At 40.5% G+C, this 24,201-nt stretch overlaps 1 protein-coding gene across 3 annotated transcripts in view; it reads left to right on the plus strand.

Annotated features, from left to right (window-relative positions):
• LOC104992024 (chromosome unknown open reading frame, human C3orf33) overlaps nucleotides 1-12,042 on the plus strand; it is a 26,800-nt gene extending 14,758 nt beyond the window's left edge. For 2 of the 3 annotated variants that reach the window (XM_010844730.1, XM_010844731.1), the window contains exons 4-5: nucleotides 7,462-7,622; nucleotides 10,417-12,042. In XM_010844730.1, coding sequence (XP_010843032.1) covers nucleotides 7,462-7,622; nucleotides 10,417-10,818 — 563 coding nt within the window. In that variant the 3' untranslated portion in view covers nucleotides 10,819-12,042. The remainder of the gene's footprint in view (nucleotides 1-7,461; nucleotides 7,623-10,416) is intronic. The other variant, XM_010844732.1, reaches the window with a different exon arrangement.
• Nucleotides 12,043-24,201: the final 12,159 nt, after the last annotated feature.

The following is a 24,201-nucleotide window of genomic DNA, read 5'->3' on the forward strand; positions in this document are numbered from 1 at the left end:
AAAGTTGGCTTAAAGCTCAACATTCAGAAAACGAAGATCATGGCATCTGGTCCCATCACTTCATGGCAGATAGATGGGGAAACAGTGGAAACAGTGTCAGACTTTATTTTTTTGGGCTCCAAAATCACTGCAGGTGGTGATTGCAGCTATGAAATTAGAATACGCTTACTCCTTAGAAGGAAAGTTATGACCAACCTAGATAGCATATTGAAAAGCAGACATATTACTTTGCCAACAACCTCCATCTAGTCAAGGCTGTGGTTTTTCCAGTGGTCGGTCATGTATGGATGTGAGAGTTGAACTGTGAAGAAAGCTGAGTGCCAAAGAATTGATGCTTTTGAACTGTGGTATTGGAGAAGACTCTTGAGAGTCCCTTGGACTGCAAGGAGATCCAACCAGTCCATCCTAAAGGAGATCAGTCCTGGATGTTCATTGGAGGGACTGATGCTGAAGCTGAAACTCCAATATTTTGGCCATTTCATGTGAAGAGTTGACTCATTGGAAAAGACTCTGATGCTGGGAGGGATTGGGGGCAGGAGGAGAAGGGGACGACAGAGGATGACATGGCTGGATGGCATCACCGACTCTATGGACATGAGTTTGAGTGAACTCTGGTAGTTGGTGATGGACAGGGAGGCCTGGCGTGCTGTGATTCATGGGGTCGTAAAGAATCGGACACGACTGAGCGACTGAACTGAACTGAATAGTAGAATATGTCTAAGAATTTCTCTGGAGCTGTTGAGGGCAATGGGGTCAGTTCAGTTTCAGATGGGTCCTTGTTCCAGCTTATACTTCCCAAGGTCTATATGTCCCTTCCAATGTAGCCAATGCTAACTACAGGGTTTTAATCTGTTACACCTGTCACTTCCAAAGCGGTTCCCTCTTGTTTGTTTACTTTGGCTTCCTCTGTTTGCAAGTCTCTTCAGTATCTAACTTCTGCCCTGACACAAGGGGGCGAAGGTGGTCATTTATTTAGGCTTACTTGTTCAGTTGTGCTGTGGGGAGGCTGGAACACTGCAAACAAATATCACTGGCGTGTGTGGGGAGTGCTTGCATTGACTTGGCCACAGTGGGTTTGTCCCCGCTGGTGGTGTGTGTGCTTTCCCGGTCTACACTGCTCAGGCTCCAGGTTGCTCTGCAGGGGAACTGTCTAAGGTAGGCCCTGGGTTGCGTGCACTTCCTATGTCTAAGCCACTCAGGTTCAGGTTCCCGGGTACTCCGCAAAGGCACAGACTCAGTTGGGCCAGCGTTTTGTGCCCTTCCCAGGTCCGAGCAGCTCAGGTGACCAGGTGTTTGGTGAGCGCAGTCTCCTCCAGTTGGAGGGTGCATCTTATCACCTCTCCGGTCCCAGCTGCTTGGTTTCCTGGGTGTGCAGCGGGAGTGCTGTCTCAGGAGTGCTGTGTGTCTCCTCTGGGGAGCTGATCTCTGGCTGCGACCCCCTTGGCGGATGTCAACCGTCCAGGATCCCAGGAAGATTTGGTTAGCAACTGGGAGCCTACTTGCAGTTTGGTTGAGGATGCTGTCTCTGGGGCCAAGTTTGCCCCTTGCCTTCTGGCTCTGGCTGGTGCCCGCCTGCCTCCCTGCCTCCGGCGGGGATGGGCCAGTCCACTGCTGGCTAGCTCTCCTCTGGTATTCGCTCAGTCCTTTGTTCTGTGAGTGGCCTGGCAGTGCCTTAGGTTACAGGTTTTTGTGGGAAAGTTCTCTCTCTCTCTCTCTCTGCTCTTTGTTTTTTTCTCTCTGGCTATCCCACAGTTTGGGTTGCTATCTCACGTTAGCTCCCTCAGATTGCCCTCAGGGCATTCAGGCCCAGTCCTTACCCTAAACAGTGCAGCCTGAGCCTAGCTGTTCAGCCCCCGCTTGCTGGTGGCAGATTCAAGCGTCTGGGGTACTTCTTCACTGGGAGTTGCTGTTAGGGGCATAATCTGTGGGTTTTATTTATTTATTTTTTCCTCCCAGTTATGTTGCCCTCTGAGATTGCAAAACTCCCCAGGATGGGTCTCTGTCCCTAAATCTTTTGTCTCTCTTTTTATCTTTTATATTTTGTCCTACCTCCTTTCGAAGACAATGGATTGCCTTTCTGGGTGCCTGGTGTCCTCCGCCAGGGTTCAGAAGTTGTTTTGTGGTATTTGCTCAGCGTTCAAATGATCTTTTGATGAATTTGTGGGGGAGAAAGTGGTCTCCCCGTCCTATTCCTCCACCATCTTAGGACTGCCCCCTACAAACGAACTATTTAATTTTGTTCCAGATTTCTTTTCTTCCTTCCCTCCTTTTTTCACGTAGCTACTCAGGCATTCAAACATTTATTCCACAAATACTGAACACATATTATGTTCTAGGTCCTAGCTAGCTGTACATGCTGAGTGAAACAAACAAGACCACTCTACCCCTTGGAGCTTACAGTCCAGGTGGAAGATGGGCAACAAAAAAATGAAAAATTGTCCTAAGGGCTATGAAGAAAAGGATCAGGGTGTAGGATGAGCATTACTGGAGCTTTTAAGAAGAGGAAATCCACATATATGGTGGTCAGAGAAGGCCTCATCAGAGGCCTGGAGAATGGGAAGGAGCTGGCTAGGAAGAACATGCGTGGGGATGAGCCCGGCTCTTTTGGTAAGGCACGTGAAGGCTCATGTGGCTGGAGCATAGGGAAGAAGGGGACAAGAAACACCAAAGAGGTTGGAGAATTGGGCAGAGTCCAGAGCTTGCTGCTGCGATTCCCTTTTCTCCCTGCTTCTCAGCAAAGACCACAGCCACACAGACCTTCCTGCTGCTTCCATGTGTTCTCATGCCCTGGGCATAGATCTTTTCCAAGTGCCTGAGCGTCTGTGGATTCTTTTTGTTTGTTTTTTCTCTTTTTCTTTACTATGTGGCATGTGTCATCTTAGTTCCCAACTAGGGATTGAACCTGTACCCCCTCCACTGCAAGCATGGAGTCTGAACCCCTGGACAACCAGGGAAGTCCCAGTCTGTGGATTCTTTAGGTTCTAGCTCAAACTTCAGCTCTTGTGAAGCTCTCCTTAACTCCCAAGCAGAACTGGCCTCTTTCTTTCCTATGCCCCAAGCAATTTATACATACTGCAATTACAGTACTAAAACACATTTTCCTGTAATTATGTATCTAGGTTTATATCCTTCTATTGAACTATGAGCCCCTAGTGGGCAGGGAATTTTTCTTATCTAATTATTCACAGTCCCTAGAAAAATAATTTTTAACCAACAGAGACTTGGCAAAATTGTCAAATGATTTAATTGAGTCATATTTAAAGATCTCCTTAATATTATTTTAATGTTTTAAAGAAAGTTCTTATTTCTTTACCCTGAGATGAATGAATCTCACTCTTCAATTGACATATGGCTATAAAGGAATAAGGTTGATTTTTTTTACCTCAAGCACACCTGACATGATTGATTTTATTTCTTAACAAATCAAGCAGAACTTACACAACTTACAACAGTCATTTGAATGACTGTTGTTCCCTAAAGAAAGATTACTTGGGATGTTTATTTGTTGGCCATTTCAGCTCTAAGCATGGTTTATACTTCTCAGTTGTTGTAATAATGCAATAGTAATTTAAATCTCTCCTGTCGGAAATAGTGATGATTTTTTAGTGCTTAGACAGCAAGGCCATCGGTGCATTGCACAACTCCAGGGTTGGTATTCACCAGGTATCTGTCCTGAAAGGTGTGCAATGCCACACCACTTTAATTGCTATATTAGAGTGCTATAATTGCTATAATATTAGTGTATTATTAGTATATACATCAAATAATAATGTTTGTCAACTTGGTACAATCAAAATTTTAAAGCTAAAAGGAAACTTACTCCCCCTACTTATTTTAATATTTTCTACAGAAGTTAAAGGTCATTTATGCAGCCATCTCCCTAACAGTTGATGGAACTAAAGATAGAAAATAGATTCTTTGCTACCCAGTCCACAACTTTGTGTATTGAGTTGCAAAAATTAAAGAAACAGACACACTGACAGATGCTAACCAGTGCAAATGTAATGATAGTGTTAATACTTTTTGTAACTGACATAAATTGTTCATTTAAAAAAATATTTATTTATTTGGCTACGTCAAGTCTTAGTTGGGGCATGCGGACTCTAGTTGAGGCATGCAGGCTTAGTTTGTCCCACTTAGTCATGTGGGATCTTAGATCCCTGACCAGGGATTGGACCTGTGTCCCCTGCATTGCAAGGCAGGTTCTTACCAGAGAAGTCCCCAAATTGTTCATGTTAAAGAGATCAATTTGCATTTACATTGGTTAAACCTGTTTACCTATGAAACAGTTATAGAGTCTAGAAGTTGCTTTCCAAGCACTATTTTGAATGACATAATAAGATGTTAGAGCATAATCTTGTTCATTTAAGAATAGCTATTAATTGAAAGCTCCTTATGTTCCTTTCACTGTTTTTACTACCTGGTCTATAGGATAGAGATGGACTTTTGATTTTATTGTAAGGAGGGCTAAGATTCAGGCCCCCCAGATAGAGGCCATTCTAACCAAATGGTTGGGCTCAGATAACTACATCAGAGTAGTCTGTGTGGTGTAGTTGAATGTTTGGTATAGAGAGCTTGTGTTCTGTTTCCAGTTCAGCCAATGGTTTCCACCACTATCAGACAAGAGAATCATCACATTTCCAAGACTCCTTCCTCATGACTATTTTGTGATATCCTTACCTTCCATGATCTTATCTTTGGTTTATATGATGAGGCAAACACACAGAGCTGAAAATTTTTATGAAGTGAAACTCTTAGAACACTTCATTTCTTCAGTAGATGTTTACTGAAGACCTGCTCTATTGCTGCAGTTTCAGTATACAGTGGCAAACAATGGATGTGAGCCTATGGTAGTCAGAAAACCTGCAGTCTAGTGATACTATTTCAAAGCTTCTCCTATTCCTAATAGTAAATTTTACCATTTACCTAATGGTAAAAAATAATCTTTTTGATATATGTGATATACCTATCTCATGAAATTGTCCACTGTCATGAATCCATTTATAATATTTATTTATTCAGTCATTTATTATTTCTGTTGTAAGGTTGTGGAATCTGAGTTCCCAGACCAGAGATTGAACCCAGGCTTCCATAATGAAAGTGCAGAATCCTAGCCGCTAAACCCCCAGGAAACTTCTTGATTTTTAATATTCTATAAATCTAGGGGATGAATCAGTTGTTTTGGGATCAAGTACTATCTTTCTAAAAACCTTAGGAATATTAAGTTGTGAAGTTTCCTACCCATCTGATAGAACATAAATGTAACAAAGTCCTTAGTGGTGGTTTACCTGAGTATTCATCTTATGTCTGCAGTTTTCTCCAGGTGCCCATGGTCTTTCCCTTACTTGACATGCTCACTCCCATTCCTCCCTGTGCCTCTCTGTGTTCATTCTGCAAAACCCAAGCCGTACACTTTTCATGGAGTGCTGTTGGGCTCCTCCACTGGAGCCCGTTTTGCTGTGCCCTTATAATCCTTGGCATTGTGTCATCCTACCCAGTATGAATTAGGTTTTTTAAAAGTATATATGTAAAAGATTTATTGAAGAGCTGGAAAGACAGGGATTCACACAAAGCTAAAATTAGAAATCATAAATATTAAAAGTAACCTCTCCTTTTTCAAGAAAACTTCAATTGTTTGGGCAAAAATATTTGATGGATATAACTTACCTTATTCAGTAGATTAGCTTCTGGAAAACTTATGTTTACATTGGTATTGACCATATCATATTTTAAATGCTTAATTGGGACTTTGCTAATTTTAAAGGAATCCCATGACCTTTGTTGAAGTGAAGAATTAGGACATTAATACTCAAGGTTGATAGTGTTGATTAGATTCATGTTTTTGGTCCTAAAGATTTGGTTTTAAAGACTAGAGGATACTTTATTGAAAGACAGTTGGTGTTGATGGTAGCATTAAAGGGCTGAAGAGAGGCCTCAGAATCTTTATACTTCCCTTCACTCATTAGGTATTTCATCTAATGATTTCATCTAATCTTTATTATGTGTGTTCTGCCTTAATAAAATTTGTGAATATACTGTATCACAGAGTTTTCTAAGGACATAATCCTCCTACTTATACCTTTTGAAACTTCTGTAACTGAAGCTCTAGGACAAGTTTCAAGAAACCCAAGCCTTAAAGAAAATGATTTTCTATCATCAAATAATATCATGAGAAACTTCTGGGATATCTTTCTGAACTCAAGTGTTACTTTTCCCTAGCAATTAAATGGACAAACTTTATACTTTCAACTATCAATACTTGTATAAGAGTTTAATATATGTTAAATGTATCATTTCTTTTAAAAAAAGCATTAACTTTTTTTGTTTTTGCCAGCCATTTTCCCTTTTTGGAAAGTTGTAAACTTTTTCTAAAATAAGATCCTATTATTAAAGTTCAATTGGTAAAAATTTTATCCAGAGTTTGCCCAAACAAACTTTCTTAATGCTATGTTGTTGTTCAGTCATGTCTGACTCTGTGACCCTAATGGACTGTAGTACGCCAGGCTCCTCTCAGTTCAGTTCAGTTCAGTTGCTCAGTCATGTCTGGCTCTTTGCGACCTGTGAAGTCCAGGCTTCAGTCTGTCAGGCTCCTCTGTCCTCCACTATCTCCCAGAATTTGCTCAAATTCATGTTCATTGAGTCAGTGCTTCTATCTAACCATCTCATCCTCTGCTGCCCCCTTCTCCTGTTGCCCTCCATCTTTCCCAACATCAGGGTCTTTTCCACTGAGTCGGCTTTTCTTATCAGGTGGCCAAAGTATTGGAGTTTCAGCTTCAGCATCAGTCCTTCCAATGAATATTCAGGGTTGATTTCCTTTAGGATTGACTGGTTTGATCTCCTTGCTGTCCAAGAGACTCTTCTCCAGCACCACAATTTGAAAGTATCAGTTCTTTAGTGCTCAGCCTTCTTTATGGTCCAACTCTCACATCCATACATGACTACTGGAAAAACCATAGCTTTGACTATATAGACCTTATTACTTGGAATATAAATTGATAAAATCCTATCTGGAAATCAGTTTTATAAACTGTATAAAAATAATGTTGACATTAATATTTATTGAGTTGGGAAAACAGCCTCAGTAAATTAAGTGAAAAAGCAGTTTATACGGTTTTATTGATAGTAGGAGCCTATATTATTGAATGACATGACTTGTAGCATTATGTGTATGTGTACATAGAAATAAATCTGGAAGATTTTTTTTTAAAAAAGATAAATTGGTTAAACCCCACATCCTGTTCTGGATCTTACTGAAATTAGTTTTTTAAATTATTCCATCTGTTACCTACTTGCATTGTTTTAAAAGACAAGTTGACTATAGAAATAAATGGATCTACATCTAGAGAGTCTGGGTATTTATAAGTAACATATCCAGTTGTGTTTTGAAGCACAAATGACTTTGGAATTTGCTTTTGCAATTGTGATATTAGAGGTAAACTCTTTTCTACCTAACCTTTTTAGAAGAACCATGTGGTGTTTTGCTGATTAAGTTGGCTGGAGTAGAACTTACTGAAACTGGGAAGGTGTGGTTACAAAAAGAGCTAAAACCTTCCCAAGTACTATGGTTCCAACTTCTTGGAAAGGAGAATTCAGCACTCTTTTGCTACCTTTTAGTGAATAAGGTAAGTAGCGTGAAGAAAGAACTAACAATATTTTATTCTTATTATTTATGCATAAGTGAAAAGTGAAAGTGTTAGTCATTCAGTCATGTCTAACTCTTTGTGACCCCATGGACTGTAGCCCAATATATAAACACATCATTAATTAGAACCTTGATTATATAATGAAACAGGTTTTCTTTTGTCTTTTGTAACTACTACTGCTAGTGATTATATATAAGGAACCAGGTTTCATATATAAATTTTTCTATAAAATTTGTTTATTATAGAAAATGTTTATATGTTTATTACAGAAAAATAAAAAATTAAGAAAAAGTAAAAACTTCAAATTATTAATGACTGGCTATTGCTTATTTAAAGAGTATCATATATTTATTTATGGACAAGTGTATTATATCACACTTGTTATAAACCACTTGTTGAGTGTGGTGTCAACTGGTAGTTGCAAAGAGCAAGGATGTTTTCTGAAGGTAAATATTGCTCATTCTGATCCAATACCTTGTAGAAAGGTATGACTTAACATGTAAATCTTTGAACTCTAAAAGCATTGAGCATATTTAATATTACTGGACATATTTAAATGGAGCCTATTTAAGTACTATTTACTTTTTTTAAAAAAAATACTGTTTATGATCCATAGTCAGTCATTGCTTTAGAATTTCCTTACTTTTGTGATTGACCATAGCCATTCTGTCGGAGAAGGCAATGGCACCCCACTCCAGTACTCTTGCCTGGAAAGTCCCATGGACGGAGGAGCCTGGTAGGCTGCAGTCCTTGGGGTCACTAAGAATCGGACACGACTGAACGACTTCACTTTCACTTTTCACTTTCATGCATTGGAGAAGGAAATGGCAGCCCACTGCAGTGTTCTTGCCTGGAGAATCCCAGGGACAGGGGAGCCTGGTGGGCTGCTGTCTATGGGGTCACACAGAGTCAGACAAGACTGAAGTGACTTAGTATAGCATAGCATAGCCATTCTGTAACTGGGAATGCCATAGAGCCTCATTGCTGTTGCTGTGTTACTGTCTTGAGTTCTTCAATGTGCCTTCCTCCAAATTTCTTTTGGTGGACGATTACTGAAAAAAGGACATGGAAAAATGAAATAGTTGAAACGTTAATATGAAAGAATTAAGAATTGTTTTTTTAACTTACATTATTATGACAGCATTAAGGGTAGTTTTTCTTTTAAAGTTCTTTATTATACTACAAGTGAGAATAATCTGAAGAAAAATAATAATCTCACACTAAAGTGATTAGAATGGTAACCATTTTAATTATAAAAAGCTTTCTGAATTAATAGAACACCTAATGAAATCCATTAATTTTTGCATGTCCAGGTCATATTCAGTTCTTTCAAAATAAGAATTATCCAACCTTGATTGGTTGAGGCATCTATATTTAACTAAGTTGATAATACAAAATTATATAAAAATCCCAAAGGCCTTATTCAAATATTAACTTCTCTTTTAAATTGAGAAGTATGTATTATTTATTCTCAAACCCCGCTATGGAATCATTTTATTCCCATATAAAGGTGGGACTCTGAGTAACCAAGTGGAAAAGCTGGTATTGAAGTCCAGCTTCTTGGGGCTCCTGAGCCCGAACTTTACCTTTTCTGTCATTACCTTATACCAGACTATACGCATATTTCAGTATTTATTTCTGTTGAACTTTTCTGTAGTGTGAGGTTGAATTTTAATTATTCTCATTTTGGTTCAGCTCATTAAATTTAAAAGATTGAGACAAATATGATATACCCTTTAAAACTGTATTTATTAGCTGCTTATCATCATGTACCAAAAGTTACTGCATTTAAAGAAACAAAAGTTTCCTATATTCTTTTAATCTTAGAAAATGTTTACTACTTTAAACCTTTAGTTTTCACATTAAAAAATTTTAACTGTGAATTACTTGTCTAATGAAGCTATAAAATTTCTAACACCTTGTTAAAATTAATCTTAAATTAAAATCCCAGAGGGACTATGGAAACAGCTAAGCAGGATCTCTTTTACACTGTAAATTAGTAAGGGGAAAAATGTTCCCATTTATCTGGTTTCACTAGGCAGTGAGGCATAACTAAAATTTCTTGAAGTTTGAAGATTCAAGGGCCAGGGCTATTTTTATGTTCATTATTTTATGGGCCATCTTTTAAAAACATTCTTACATGCCAGGCCTTGCTAAACACTGAAATTCTGAACCTAATTTAACAGTTCTGTGATGCTTCAGTCCATTTTGCATTTGTCTACTTTTTAGTTTTGTTAATTTCTTTTGCTGTGGCCTCCTGTCATTTTCCCTAACTGGTGTGTGCTCCATTCTCTATTCAAACATCAACCAAAAAATCAAAAATCTCTTTTCATACTTTATCGCTTCTACACACTTTTGAGTTAGGTGACCAGTGAACCTGTGGAGAGCTATGTGTTATAAAAGAGTCAGTTGTCTTTGAGCAAAAGTTTCATCTAGTAATGAAATTCTTGGATTTAACATTAGCTGTTTTAAGCTCTTAAGGACCCCTTTGCATATATATGTATATGTATGTGTGTGTGTAAATATATATATGTATATTTTGTGGTTATACCACATGCCATATGGGAGCCCTACCAGGGATCAAACCCATGCCCCCTGCCGTGGAAGCACGGATTCTTAACCTTTGTGCCACCATGGAAGTCCCATCATTTATATTTTTGACTTTTCTCTGGAGGACTCAAATTGCAGATTGACTGATTTTAAACTAAATAAGGTACTATGGGTATATTAATAATTTTATTAAATAATTGGTTTGTGTTATTTTTTATTCAAGGGTAGATTTTTTAGTGTGAATCTGAATGAAGAAATCCTGAGAAGAGGTCTTGGCAAAACTGTTCTTGTTAAGGGGTTAAGTCATGATTCTAAAATCTACTGGAGAATTCACAGAAATTTACTTAAAGCTGAATTAACAGCCTTAAAAAAAGGAGAAGGAGTATGGAAGGAAGACTGTGAAAAAGAAAGTTATTTGGAAAAACTGAAAGGTTCCTGGAGAGAAATATGGAAAAAAGACAGTTATTTTAAAAAAAATGGATCAGATTTCAACTTGAAAAAAGAAAGTTATTATGACAAATTTAAAAGGTCTTATGAAACATGGAAAGAGACCGTGAATAACTACTCGTTAATACTGAAGTTCAGAGAGCTTATGAGTCGCATACACTTTCGTAGAAAAGAATGAAATATTCCAAGCTGTCTGGAGGTGACCTACTCCAAAAAGAATAAAACGTGTAATTATAATGGATATTTTTCATTGAGTTGAAATGGGAAATTTCCCCAGAAGATCAAAGTTGCATTCTAATGGTATTTAAATATTTAAGAGATGATTCTTTGTACATGTAATATCAGAGTAATGTAAATAAATTGTGATTAATATAGTATGGTTTTAAGAAGAATGAAACACTCCATAAAAGTTACAGGTTGGGCTTCCCTGGTGGCTCAGTGGTAAAGAATCCACCTATCAATGCAGAAAACAACTAAGCCTGTCCAGCACAACTACTGACCTGTACTCTAAAGCCCAGGAGCTGCTACTACTGAATCCCTGCGCCCTAGCGCCTGTGCTCCTCAACAGGAGAAGCCACCACAATGAGAAGCCCATGAACTACAAATGAGAAAAGCCTGAGCAGCAGTGATGACCCAATGGAGCCAAAAAAAAAATTTTTATCAGGTTGAAGGAGATATACATATAATGATAGTACATGAAGAGAAAGTTTAACTACTGGCCGTTGTATTATTTTAGTCATTTGGGGCAGCCATATTTAGCTTTTGTTGAAAGACAGTATTTGTTTATTTTGCCGGTTTTTTCAACTTTGATTACTTATAATGAAGGAACTCTTTAGGCAGCATGTCTGAGGCTGCTCTTTCTTTTTCACTGCTCTCTAACTGCTTGTGAATTTGGGGCAGAGCCACAAGGGAAGGTCACTTAGACCATTTCTAGTAATAAAGAGTAGCTTATTTCCACCTATTGTTAGATGAGGGGGACAGTCCTGAGAACAAAAGCACAAAAGTGTTGAGGATGGCAGCACAGAGACGGGAAAGAACAGGGATGCCTTCTGACATTGTCGAGATCCCGAGGACTTGAACTCTCTTGCCTCTCAATTTCTCATTATGCAAGGTAATACATTTCTTTCTTTTTTAGAGCCAGTTTGAGTGGCTTTGAGGATGTGGCATACAAAAACATGTACTTGCTGCTAAAATCTTCCTGAAATTATAAGCTTCTTTCAAAACACCAGCAATGATCTACTCACAGGGTCTCCAGAAGTTTTTCCTAACGGGTTGCAAAGGAACTGACCAAAGTCAGAGGAGTCATCTGGTCCTCTTCATTCTGACTCCTATCAGAATCCGTGATTTAGAAGGGGAAGTTTACTGCTGCTACCTGATTAAAGCAGGAAACTGCTGCTTCTGGGATAAAACATAGCAAGGTAGCATTTTTCTGGTGGTCCAGGGGTTAAGAATCTGCCTGCCACTGTGGGGAACGTGGGTTCCATCTCTGGTCTGGGAAGATTTCACATGCTGAGGGGCAACTAAGCCCCTGTGCCACAACTACTGAACTTGCACTCTACAGCCCTGGAGCCGCAACTACCGAAGCCTGTGACCGAAACGAGAGAAGAGCCCTCACTCACCACAACCGGAGGAGGCCCTCACCTAGCAGTGAAGACCCAGCACAGCCAAAAGGAATAAATAAATACTGTGTTTTGTTTTTTTTTTTTTAAATAAATGTAACCTAAAAAAACCACACACACAGCAAAGTAGATTTCCCAACATTTTCTAATTAAACAACATTAATTTTTAGTGAGGTCTCAAATCTTCCAAAGTTCTTTTTGTGTGCGTAACTTTATTTCATCATCTTTGGGGTAGGATAGGAAGTTATGTGGTAGATTTTGTTCCCTGGATCTAATGCCTCAATAGCTTTCTATTTTGTTTTAAGGGAATGTATTATTTTTGTTTACAGAGATGTTAAGATTTTTATTTACAGAGATGTTAAACTAGTTTTGTGGCAAGCTCCTGAGCCTTTCCCCCCGCCTCAGTTTGCCTCCAAGTGATGTCAGATCTCATCATAGTTATCACTGGAATTAGTTCTGATGACCTCTGCCAGCTCAGCCAGTGCACTGTGATCTTTCCAGTTGAACTGTTTGAAGGCGGGGCTGGTGAAGCCCCTCCTGAGGACTGTGTAACCTGGTCTATTCTTTTCCTTGAAGAGATAGTGACCTGAAAGTGAGTGAAGTCGCTCAGTTGTGTCCGACTCTTTGCGACCCCATGGACTGTAGCCTACCAGGCTCCTCCCTCCATGGGATTTTCCAGGCAATAGTACTGGAGTGGAGTGCCATTTCCTTCTCCAGGGGATCTTCCCGACCCAGGGATCAAACCTGGGTCTCCTGCATTGTAGACAGACGTTTTACCGTCTGAGCCACCAGGGAAGTTTGAAGAGATAGTAGGGAACACTAATTAAACCAGCTTTTGGTCCAAGGGCAAGATGAACTAGATAACTGCAGAGAGGCTAGATCTTTGTCGTTGGGGATGGTTATAACAGGACTATCTAAAAATGTGAAAAAGTCCATTTAGGCTAAATTTCTGACCAAAGTCTAGGTTCTTAACCTTTTTCAAATAGAGGATTTACTGCTACTTAAAAAAAAATTAATTAATTAATTAGTTAGTTTTTGATTGTGCTGAGTCTTCGTTGCCGCGTTTGGGCTTTCTATAGTTGCAGAAAGTGTGGGCTACTCTCTCGTTGTGGTGTGAGAGCTTCTCATGGCAGCGGCTTCTCTTGTCGTGGAGCACAGGCTCTAGAGCATGTGGGCTTTTAATACTTGTGGCATGTGGACTCAGTGGTTGTAGCTCCTGGGTTCTAGAGCACAGGCTCAGTACTTGTGGCACACAGACTTAGTTGTTCCTTGGCATGTGAGATCTTCCTGGACCAGGGATCGAACCTTTGTCTCCTGCATTGGCAGGTGGATTCTTTACCTCTGAACCACCAGAGAAGCCCAAGGATTTACTACTTCTTGGTCTCTTGCCTTCAAAAATAACAGGGTCCATGACCACCTTTCCCCTTGGCTTTCTTTTTTTGGTATTTTGGGTATTTAGGCTCCTTTACTTTTTAAATATATTTCTATGACATGAATTTAGTTCTTACAGTATTTCTAAAGGATTGGATTATTATGGTCCTTTTCTATTTTGTCTTAGATCCACATTTCCTTTTGCGGGTTTTATTTATTTTTCATTTTAAAATCATACTTTCTAAAAAATATTTATTTATTTATTTGGCTGCATCAGGTCATAGTCGCAGTGCACAGGTTTAGTGGCTCTGTGGCATGTGGCATATGGGATCTTAGTTCCCCAGCCAGGGATTGAACCTGCATTGTGGATTCTTAAACACTAGACTGCCAGGAAAGTCCCTACACTTTTTATATATGAAATGCTGATAGCATTACTAGTTTTATCATAATTAACAGTAAACAAGTCTTGAGAAAAGAGTGAAAGCTAGTCCCATATATATCATTCAGCACTGGTCATTTTTGGCAGCCAAAAGCATATTCCACCAACATCCAGAGGAGGAAAACAGACATCCAAGGGCTCCTTACATGTGGCTTTCTGTTTGTGGTGCTAGTGTTTCTGTTAGTTCCATCCATGAGACAGACAAGTTCTGGCTCTTTTCTAGCACATTAGGTCACAGTTGCTGTTCATTGAGGAGTCTGTAGGGCTTTCTGTCATTGTCCCCAGGCTTGGGAGATTAACTCTTCTTTTCCCACTTGCTTGACTCCCAATGCAATCTAGTTCACAGCCTTTAACTGCTGGATTCCTACCATCTAGGGTGGGAAGTGCCCTCTCTATAGCTGGAGGAAAGAAGCATCCTTATCTCCAAACACAAAGGGATGCCAAGAGGATTCCTAACAAACAGGCTTGCTAAATTTCCCCCCAGTAAATGTACTACGATTACCTTACTCCTTTCCTATCATATTCCTCCACAACTGCATACTCTTCCATCAAACCTACCATAAAGTACTCAGGTCTATTTCTTTGGGTCTTTATTTCCTTATGAAGCCTCTTGTGTCACATAAAACTTGTATTAAATAAATTTGTGTGCTTTTCTCTTGTTAATCTTTGTCAGTTTAATTTTCAAACCCAGCCAGAGACCCTCAGAAGGTCAAGGAAAACTTCTCCCCACTCACACCACAAAGAGCCGGGAAAGCCATCTCTACCCCAGCTATCCCAGAAGCAGGTGCATCTCCTTGGTATGTCTGCCATCACTTTTAATGGTGACTTAAGCAATAATAGTTCTGTTGGTGCCCTGAACTTCTGAAATGCTGTTTCTTGGCTTCTTGAAATATGGCCTGTTCCAGGGAAGAAGGAGGAGAGGAGGTCAGAGTGAACCTCTGCTTTTGCTGCTTTTTCAAACACCTTAAGCTTAAAATATTCAGTATACTAAGGTGCCATATTTTGGGGGGAGTGTGTTTGTGTCTGTATGCTCAGTCATGGCCGATTCTTTGTGACCCCATGGACTATAGCCTGCTAGGCTTCTCTGTCCATGGAATTTCCCAGGCAAGAATACTGGACTGGGTTGCCATTTCCTTCTCCAGAGGATCTTCCCGACCCAGGGATCAAACCTGTGTTTCTTGCATCTTCTGCATTGGCAGGCAGATTCTTTACCACTGTAGCACCTGGGAAGCCCATATTTTGGGGGTAGCATGTCTTGAACACCAGCAGTGGTTTGGAACTTTTCTAATGTTACCAAGGTAGCTATTTCAATGAAGGCAAACCACAGGAAGAAAGTAATGCAAGTTTATGAGAAGACTGAAGAAAATAAAAAGCCCAGGGTTAAAAATTAAAATGTCAATAGATATTTTAAGGTAAAATAGTAAAAGAACTTAAGAAATGAACCATATTTCTATTCCAAAATGGTTCTTGAGCTCACTCATTTACCTTCTTTTCAAATTATGTCAAAATATCAAAGAAAGAATGGAGAAAAATGGTATCAAAGTTGGAAGGCTGTATTAATAAGGCCTTTAATTAGCTAGATATTTTGAAGTTTTGCAAACTATGATGAAAAGAGTTTGACTGAGATACTGATGATTCTAGGGTTCATTATTCCTCAGAAAAGAAGGTGAGTTCCCTCTAGGAAGTAAGTCCCTGCACCAGTTTGGGATCTCTGAGTGATGTGAATTCCTCTTGCTCAGGTCTTAAGGTGGGCTTCCCTGGTGGCTCAGCTGGTAAAGAATCCACATGCAATGTGGGAAACCTGGGTTAGATCCCTGAGTTGGGAAGATCCCCTGGAGAAGGAAATGGCTACCCACTCCAGTATTCTAGCCTGAAGGATTCCATGGACAGAGAAGCCTAGCAGGCTATAGGCCATGGGGTCGCAAAGAGTCAGACACGACTGAGCGACTTTCACTGAGGAAGTTCCTCATGATCTGGAAGCCTAAGGCCACATGTCAGTTCATCCAGTTTAATGTATAACACAGAGAGAAAATAGGATGTCAATAGTTTCTAGAATATGTTCCAACCTGCTGGACAGGGATAACAATGCCTCCCAGTCTTGGCAGTGTGCACATTTCTTAGTCAATCTGGGTGCCCAGTTCTGCTCTCTGGAAGATTACCTTTACCTTTCATAGCCTCTTCACAAGGGGGAGGATCTACCCTTTGAGGGCTGGGCAACTTCAGAAGCTCCTTTCTGTTGCTGTGGGTTCGTGGTCAAAGGGTTGAGCAATCACATACATTTTTTTTTCTCCCACAGGTTTAAATCTTTATGGTTTTGAGATCTATCAGTGTACTGAAAACTACTGCTTTTCCTTATTTTCATTTAAAAGAAAATTATTTATTTGGCTGCTCTGGGTCTTAGTTGCGACCTGCAGGATCTAGTTTCCTGACCAAGGGTTGAACTTGGTCATCCTGCATTGGGAGTGCAGAGTCTTAACCACTGGAAGGCTAGGGAAGTCCCTTTTCACTTTTAAAGAACATTGTGGAACCACGTTTTTCAGCTGTAGGTCATGAGCTCTAATTAATGAGATGGACATCAGTTTAATGTGTTGTTGCTGCTGCTGCTGCTAAGTCACTTCAGTCGTGTCCGACTCTGTGCGACCCCATAGACGGGCAGCCCACCAGGCTCTCCCGTCCCTGGAATTCTCCAGGCAAGAACACTGGAGTAGGTTGCCATTTCCTTCTCCAATGCATGAAAATGAAGAATGAAAATGAAGTCGCTCAGTCGTGTCTGCCTCTTTGTGACCCCATGGACTGCAGCCTACCAGGCTCCTCTGTCCATGGGGTTTTCCAGGCAAGAGTACTGGAGTGGGGTGCCATCGCCTTCTCCGTAATGTGTTGTTACTAGCAATTAAAAAAGATAAAGAAACAGAACAATTTATGAGTGCATGGCACATAACAAAAATAAGTGTTTTTAAAAAAAAATTTTTTTTTACAAATATGTTTGAATGTGTGTACTGGCTTGGAATGCAAAACTATATGGATTACTGAAAGTCACAAGAGAAGCTTTCATTCTCCAACAAGCTCTTCTGGAGAATCCTAATCTGTAGACTTATGTAACTAAGTTAGCACTACAGCTAATTCAGGCAGAAGTGAGATTTTTAGAAATTGAGGTACTGGGATCATTACTTCTATTTTCTGTTCTGTTTTATTATTAAAACGGTTTGTAGAGACTGTCAATGAAATTAAGTAATTAGCACCCTCTTCTGTTCTTTAACACCACTGCTGCTGCTGCTAAGTCACTTCAGTCATGTCTGACTCTGCAACCCCATAGACGTCAGCCCTCCAGGCTCCCCCGTCCCTGGGATTCTCCAGGCAAGAACACTGGAGTGGGTTGCCATTTCCTTCTCCAATGCATGAAAGTGAAAAGTGAAAGTGAAGTCGCTTAGTCGTGTCAACACCACTACACATACCTATTTCAAAGAATCCCTGGTGGCTCAGATGGTAAAGAATCTGCCTGTGATGCGGGAGACAGGTTTGATCCCTGGGTTGGGAAGATCTCTTGGAGAAGGGAATGGCTACTCACTCTAGCATTTTTGCCTGGAAAATTTCATGGACAGAGGAGCCTAGTGGGTTACAGTCCATGGGATCACAAAAAGTTGGACATGACTGTATGACTAACACTTTCACACATATTTATTTTAGCACTTGACACGTTGTATTAATATGTAGGAGATCTATGGGATCTTCTTTCACGTCTGAGGTATAGTGCATCCTGTTACTCAAACCATCCCTTATAAATTTTAAATCATTTCTGCTCCTTCCACTGCATTTAGCTTAGTTGCTTGCTTATTGGGAACTATGCTGCTGCTGCTGCTAAGTCACTTCAGTCGTGTCTGACTCTGTGCGACCCCATCCTGTCCCTGGGATTCTCCAGGCAAGAACACTGGAGTGGGTTGCCATTTTCTCCAATGCATGAAAGTGAAAAGTGAAAGTGAGGTCGCTCAGTTGTGTCCGACTCTTAGCTACCCCATGGACTGTGGCCCACCAGGCTCCTCTGTCCATGGGATTTTCCAGGCAAGAGTGCTGGAGTGGGGTGCCATTGCCTTCTCTGATTGGGAACTATAAATATTCATTTAAAAGAAAGGAACCAAATAAGGAATGAAGTGGACCATTACAGCAGTGCCTTCTCATTCTGACCAAAACTTGTTTTTCCAGTCTAATTTCCCCTTGTACCTCTCATGATCTTACACCAAGAAAATTGATTTGCCTTAAATAGTCTGAAGGAACATTTTTTAAGCTAGTCAAATTTGAACATGATATTTTGAACAGATCAAGCCCCCAAGTACATATTTAGTTTAAATATGCAAGTAAATGAAACAAAAACTAACATATGGTTTTTAAAACCCAGTTTTTCCTTTCACTATGTTTGTGTGGGAAAACCTAACCATTTGTTGTCTGGTTTAAAAAAAAACAACTGTTACTAATAGAGATTGCATGCTTCATTAGGATTCCAAATAGTCCTGGAAATAGAATTTTCCTCATGGTGTAAATTGCCTTCCCAGCCCCCAGCTTTCAAAGTTTTGGAATTTGTATTGTCTCACCAGTTTCTTCATTTTTCACTCTGCAATATGATTTGCCCATGTGCCTAAACTTTTGTTCAGTGACTATAAAAATAATTCCTGTATTAGATGACTGGTCTGCAATTAGACTTTGATTATATTATGGGATTCTGCAGGAATTTGTAATAGTATGGGAGGGGGAAATCCCAGTATATTCCCTAAGGGAAATATGTAATGTCAAAGTTTCAATATTATTTCTTAGGCTGTAGGAAGCACTTCAATTATATGTCTGTCCTGCCCATCAGGCTCTGGCCATCTTGAAAGCGTAGATATTGGCTCTGTGGGAGGTCTTTCTGGAAACAAAACACATAGAAGCTGAGTTGTGAAGCTTTTAAGAGGAAGGAGAGGGGACTCTGTCCTTCTCTGACACTATTGTTTCCTCCAAAATACTTCATTCTGCTCCCCAACTCCCAACAACAACACAAGTTGGGAAGAAACAGAAGATGGGAGAGTTCACATTAATTAGCATGCTTTCTTCCTTTTACAAAGTATTCATTCTGTGCTAGGAACTGAAACTCTTGAGATGTATAATTGGTTATAAGAAAATCTTAGTTGAATCGAAGGACTTAGGCGGGCATAACTCAGCTACTTTACCTTTATTCACATTCAGCATTCACAGGATGACTCTCTTTCCCAAGGTATTAAAATAGGGAACCTGGAGTTTAGAATTCGGATATCTAGTCCAGATTCATTCTTGATCTTGACAATTTAACCTATATTTTTTCGTTATTTGTAAGGTGAAAATTGCATTTGCTTTTAATATTTTTGACATTTCCATATAAAAGGGGAAACAATTATATAGGCTTGTTATAGAAAAAGCATATGAATAGCCTATTTTAAAATGTTATTTATTGTCTATTGGTAAGGAGTTTGGGGGCTTCCCTCATGGTTCAGACAGTAAAGAATCTGCCTGCAATGCAGGAGATCTGGGTTCGATCCCTGGGTTGGGAAGATACCCTGGAGACGGGAATGGCAACCCATTCTAGTATTCTTGCCTGGAGAATTCCATTGACAGAGGAGCGTGGCAGGTTACAGCCCATGGGGTCACAAAGAGTCAGACATAACTGAGCGACTGAACAGTAACAAGAAGAAGGAGTTTACCCTTAAAACATTTTTTTCTTTTGTAGGCAAAATATGTTTCAGTGTGTAGTTTGTTAGCATTTAAAAGCTTGAAATGGGTTGCCAATAAAAACAGTAAACATAACTGACATTTTTGAGAGCTAATTTTGTACTAGACGCTTTGCTAAGAGCACATATATTGGTCTTCAGTTTAGTTATTTTGGAGGCATGCATTTCTTTCATTAACTAACATTGTAGAACCGCAGAAATGTGTTTATTATCAATTTAAGTATTCCAGTGAATTTTCCACATTCCTGAATAGATAAAAGATTACCAAAATATTAATAATTGTTGAACCTGGATAATACAATACCTAGAGTGTCCTTATACTATTCTGCTTTTGGGTACGTATGAAATTTTCCATAGTAAAAAGTGAAAAACAAACCGAAACCCATAATACAATCCCATCATCCAAGATCATCCATCTTGCTTATGTTCCTTTCTTTCCATCTCCTGCTCCATATGACAGTTGGCCACATATGTGGATACACGTCTCTCAAGCTGGGGAGGGAAAGACCAGTGACACTTACCCTGGTCTGCCCACTACCCCCTACCCCATCCTTCTTGATGGACTTAGGAAGTTTCTCTTCTCATTTTTCTCCCTCTCATATGGGTATGAATCTGTACAAAACGTGTGCTGTCTTTCTTTGGTGGCACATTCAGGAGAGGGTACTTAGGGGACACCTGCTCTTTTCATCTGCCAGATTCTCCTCCTACCCTTATTTGGGAAGAGCAACCCCTTTCCTATGGTGAGCAAATCCTCCCCCAAGTTCTGGTGGGGCTGTTCCTCATAATATTCCACCTAGCCCTGGGGAGGCATGGGTATCAGGAGTGGGACACATATATACTCTGTTGATGACCAAAATAATTGATCTATATAGATGGACACATGACTTGAAGCAGGTCAGTTAGAATCCTTTCAATCTTATTTACAGATGGTAAAAGCAGGAAGGCCTCCCTCCCACCCCCAATTCCTCCAGGGTGTTAGCTGAGATGGTTGAAGCCTGGAGCTGTCCCTGGCCATGCTCCACCCCCACCAGCCTATAGAGGACGCTTATGTGTAGTAGGAGAGAATACAATCAAAACTTTGGAAAAAAGCAGAGAAAGAGTAGGAACAAAAGTGAGAATGAGCGTAATGATGACTGAACTCCAGGATCCAGTCATTACTGCAGCCCTTATCCTTTCTCCTGTCCTAAGTTAGGAGTCAGCACATTGCCTTTTGCCCTCAAGCTAATTTGAGTTGGGATTTTAATCTAAAAGTCTTCATCATTACAGGGAGCAGATCTGTGACAGCTACTGCTCTGTATTTCAGGAGTACTATCTATATTCCAGCTAAGACTTCAGCAACGCCTGGTACATGGCAAGTGCTTCAGACATAAGTGTTGAAAGCTCAATAGGTCTTCCTTGATAATTGTTAAGCTCTTTGGTCATCCTCTTGATTTCTTGGTGCATTGATTAAAATAGAATATTCATCTCCTTCACTCTCTTGTTTCATGCTGGTAACTTAAAGATTTGATTTGAGTCTCTCAAACACAGCTATTTTTGCAACTGAAAGCATGATTTTTTTGCACAGCTAGAGAAAGCTATTTCCAACACAGATTTCTAGTTCAGTTTTCTAAGAACTCCGTAAGATTTGCAGCACAGCGGGCCCACCGCAAGGCACATCAATCATCTCCCGTTTATCAGGCACCTTTTACAGGATTTTCTGTGATCCTGGTGTCAGTGCGCACTGTGTATCAAGGCAGAGGTGATATGGAGGAGTCTGGCAGCTATTTAGAAGGGAGGCCAGGCAGTGCCATGCCAGTATAATTAATGAGAGTCATCGCTCTGAAAGCCAGAGGAGAGTGGGGGTTGGGAAGGATGTCTTTCACCAGTCAATGGCATTTAAGAAAAATTGGTGCTTTCATAGCCCTTTTACTGCTGTGAGGAGGTTAAGTCAAAGGAGTGCTGTAAAGGGCTTTCTGTAACTCCCTGCGAGGATGGAGGTCCCTGTGTATGGGGAAGCAGGGAGAATTCAACCCCAGATTTTTCAGCAAGGCTGATTTCAACCTTGAGTTGAGCTCCCAGCAGGAGTTCCTTATGCTTGGAAATCCTTACTAAAAGATTATAGCTTACGTGACCAAGAGACCAGTCAAAAAAGGTACTTTATTACTATTTGGGACTTATGTTTTACCTGCTCAAAGAAGTGTTAACCTAGGTCCCATTTTCTCCAATTCCCTTTTAACCAGTGAAGGAAGAATGGGGTGTTATTTGGTTTGTTTTCCTATGGACTGTTCAGTAACCATGGAAGGGGTTGTGTAACCTAGAGAAGCTGTTTACTACCCACTGTCTAATCCCTTTGTTATCGTTCTCCTTGATTGTCACAAGCAGGGGGAAATAGTTCTGTCCTGCTTCTAAAAACTTAGTGTAACAACCACGTTTTCTTGGTTTTAGTTAGTAATTTTTCTCTGATTAATGGTGAAAGAAAGACTCAGAGGGAAAAGCTACATTAAAAGATTTATGGATATATACACTTAAGACCATGATGAAGTATGATTCACACCAACTTCAGAATGATTGCCTTTGAGGAGAAAGGGAGGGAGAAGGGCCACGAGATGGGGTTTTAGCTGTATCTGGAATGCTTTATTTAAAAAATGAAGGGATGAAGGAATGAAAGTATGATTTGGGTTGTTTGCCTTGTTTTTGGTAGGTTTGAAATATTGTATAATTTAAAAAAATGTAGTGTTCTCAAAATTATGGTAATTGATTAAAACTATCAAAATAAAGGATGCATAGCAAACAAGTGCCCTTGTTCTGAACATTTTTATGCATTTATTTCACCATTTGTCTTCTTCCTATCTGAAAAATTGCAGATGCAAACACAGAAGGTTGGGGGGACATGGATAACTTCTAGGGTTGTGTGAAGGGTTGTCTTGAGTATCTTTCTCCCCCTTTCTTTTTCTTGGGGGAGGGTGCTTCCTAATCACCAGGGAGATTAACAGTCAAACAACTCTCCAAAAAGCAACCTAGGGCTGGAAGGAGGATCTGCTTCATTTCTTCTAAGCTGGGAATTTGCAGCTGGGCCAGAAAATTTGGGACAGTGTCTTTCTATGGAGCCAAAGGACCTTCTACATCTTTTCCCAAACTGATTTCTTCCTGGTACTCCTGGCAGGAAGAAATCCAAGTAACTATTCAGGTGGCTTTTTCCTTTTTTCTGAGAGTCCAGGATCGCCTTCTGGGATAAAGTTTCTTCTTGCCCATGGTGCTTTGCTGTGACATTGTAATTGCCTCTGTTGAATTGAATAATACAAATGGGTTGTTTCTATGGTATCGGCTAAGTGGGATGAAAAGGTGAAACCCTAGATCTTGCGCTGGGAGGTCACGGTGCTACCACCCCCCAACACTAACTGTCCGTCAAAGCTGACCGGCAGCCAGGCCCCCTGTTCTCCGAGCTCTGGCGCTCATTTGTAACTTCCTGAGCAAATTCACGCTTGACAAAGAAAATGACTTTAGTTTATGTTGTCACTAAGCCCAGAAAATCCCTGCCAACCCCCAGCTGCCAGCTTTCCTAGGACCTTCTTATTGGTGGAGAATTTTAAACTGAAGGTGAGTGAGGAGCCGCGTCTCCCAGTCCCTCCCAGCCAGGCTTTGAACTAACAATAGGGCAGGTTGAATGAAGGCTGATAAATGCAAATCCCGGAATGCCGACACCGGATCACAGCGCGACCGCCTGGGTGCGCGCTCCAGCCGTCGCAGCGACCTAGTCACTCGCCACGTCGGGATGCTCGGTAGATTGCATCGTTTTAGCACCACTGGAGTCCCTACTGCTTCCCTCCGCAGGCCCGAGCTCTCGTTCATCGCCTGTGGGCCGCTCGAGTCCCCCTGCCACTAAATTGATCTAATTGAGTAACTGGCATGTTAACTCAGGAGAAGCACCTGGGAGAGGGGGCGGGGAAATAAAAGTGGGCTTTTACCCTCTCTTGCTCAGTTTTAGCTCCACTTTACTCAAAGCAGGTTTTCCTGGTTGTAACAGAATAAGAGATGCTATTTTCTTAGAATGGTAAAAGCAAACAAACAACAACAAAACAAGAGGAGAGATAAGATGAGCAGGTGGGAATTTCCCTTAAAATGTACTTCTGGCACTTTTTACTTCGGTGCAAACTGCCCATAGTCCCTGCTCCCTTCCTTCCCAGTTTCATTTCGCCAGACTCCTTTACTGTCCCACCGCGGACGTTCTTGAGTATCTCAGCCCCGAACTGAGTATCGAGGGGTTTCCCTAGGTTTGGGACCCTTTGAAACTTGAGGGAGAAAACAAAACAACAACAACAAAAAGAGTTCATCTCCAGTACTCCTGACCCTTGGCTGCCGGGGAACCCCTCAAGGAGGTGTAAGCCCTGGGGTCCGGGCCCAGCGCTCGGACCCTCGCACCCAGT

The sequence above is a fragment of the Bison bison genome, unplaced genomic scaffold, assembly GCF_000754665.1.
Source record: "Bison bison bison isolate TAMUID 2011002044 unplaced genomic scaffold, Bison_UMD1.0 scf7180017864207, whole genome shotgun sequence".
Classification (NCBI taxonomy): Eukaryota; Metazoa; Chordata; class Mammalia; order Artiodactyla; family Bovidae; genus Bison; species Bison bison.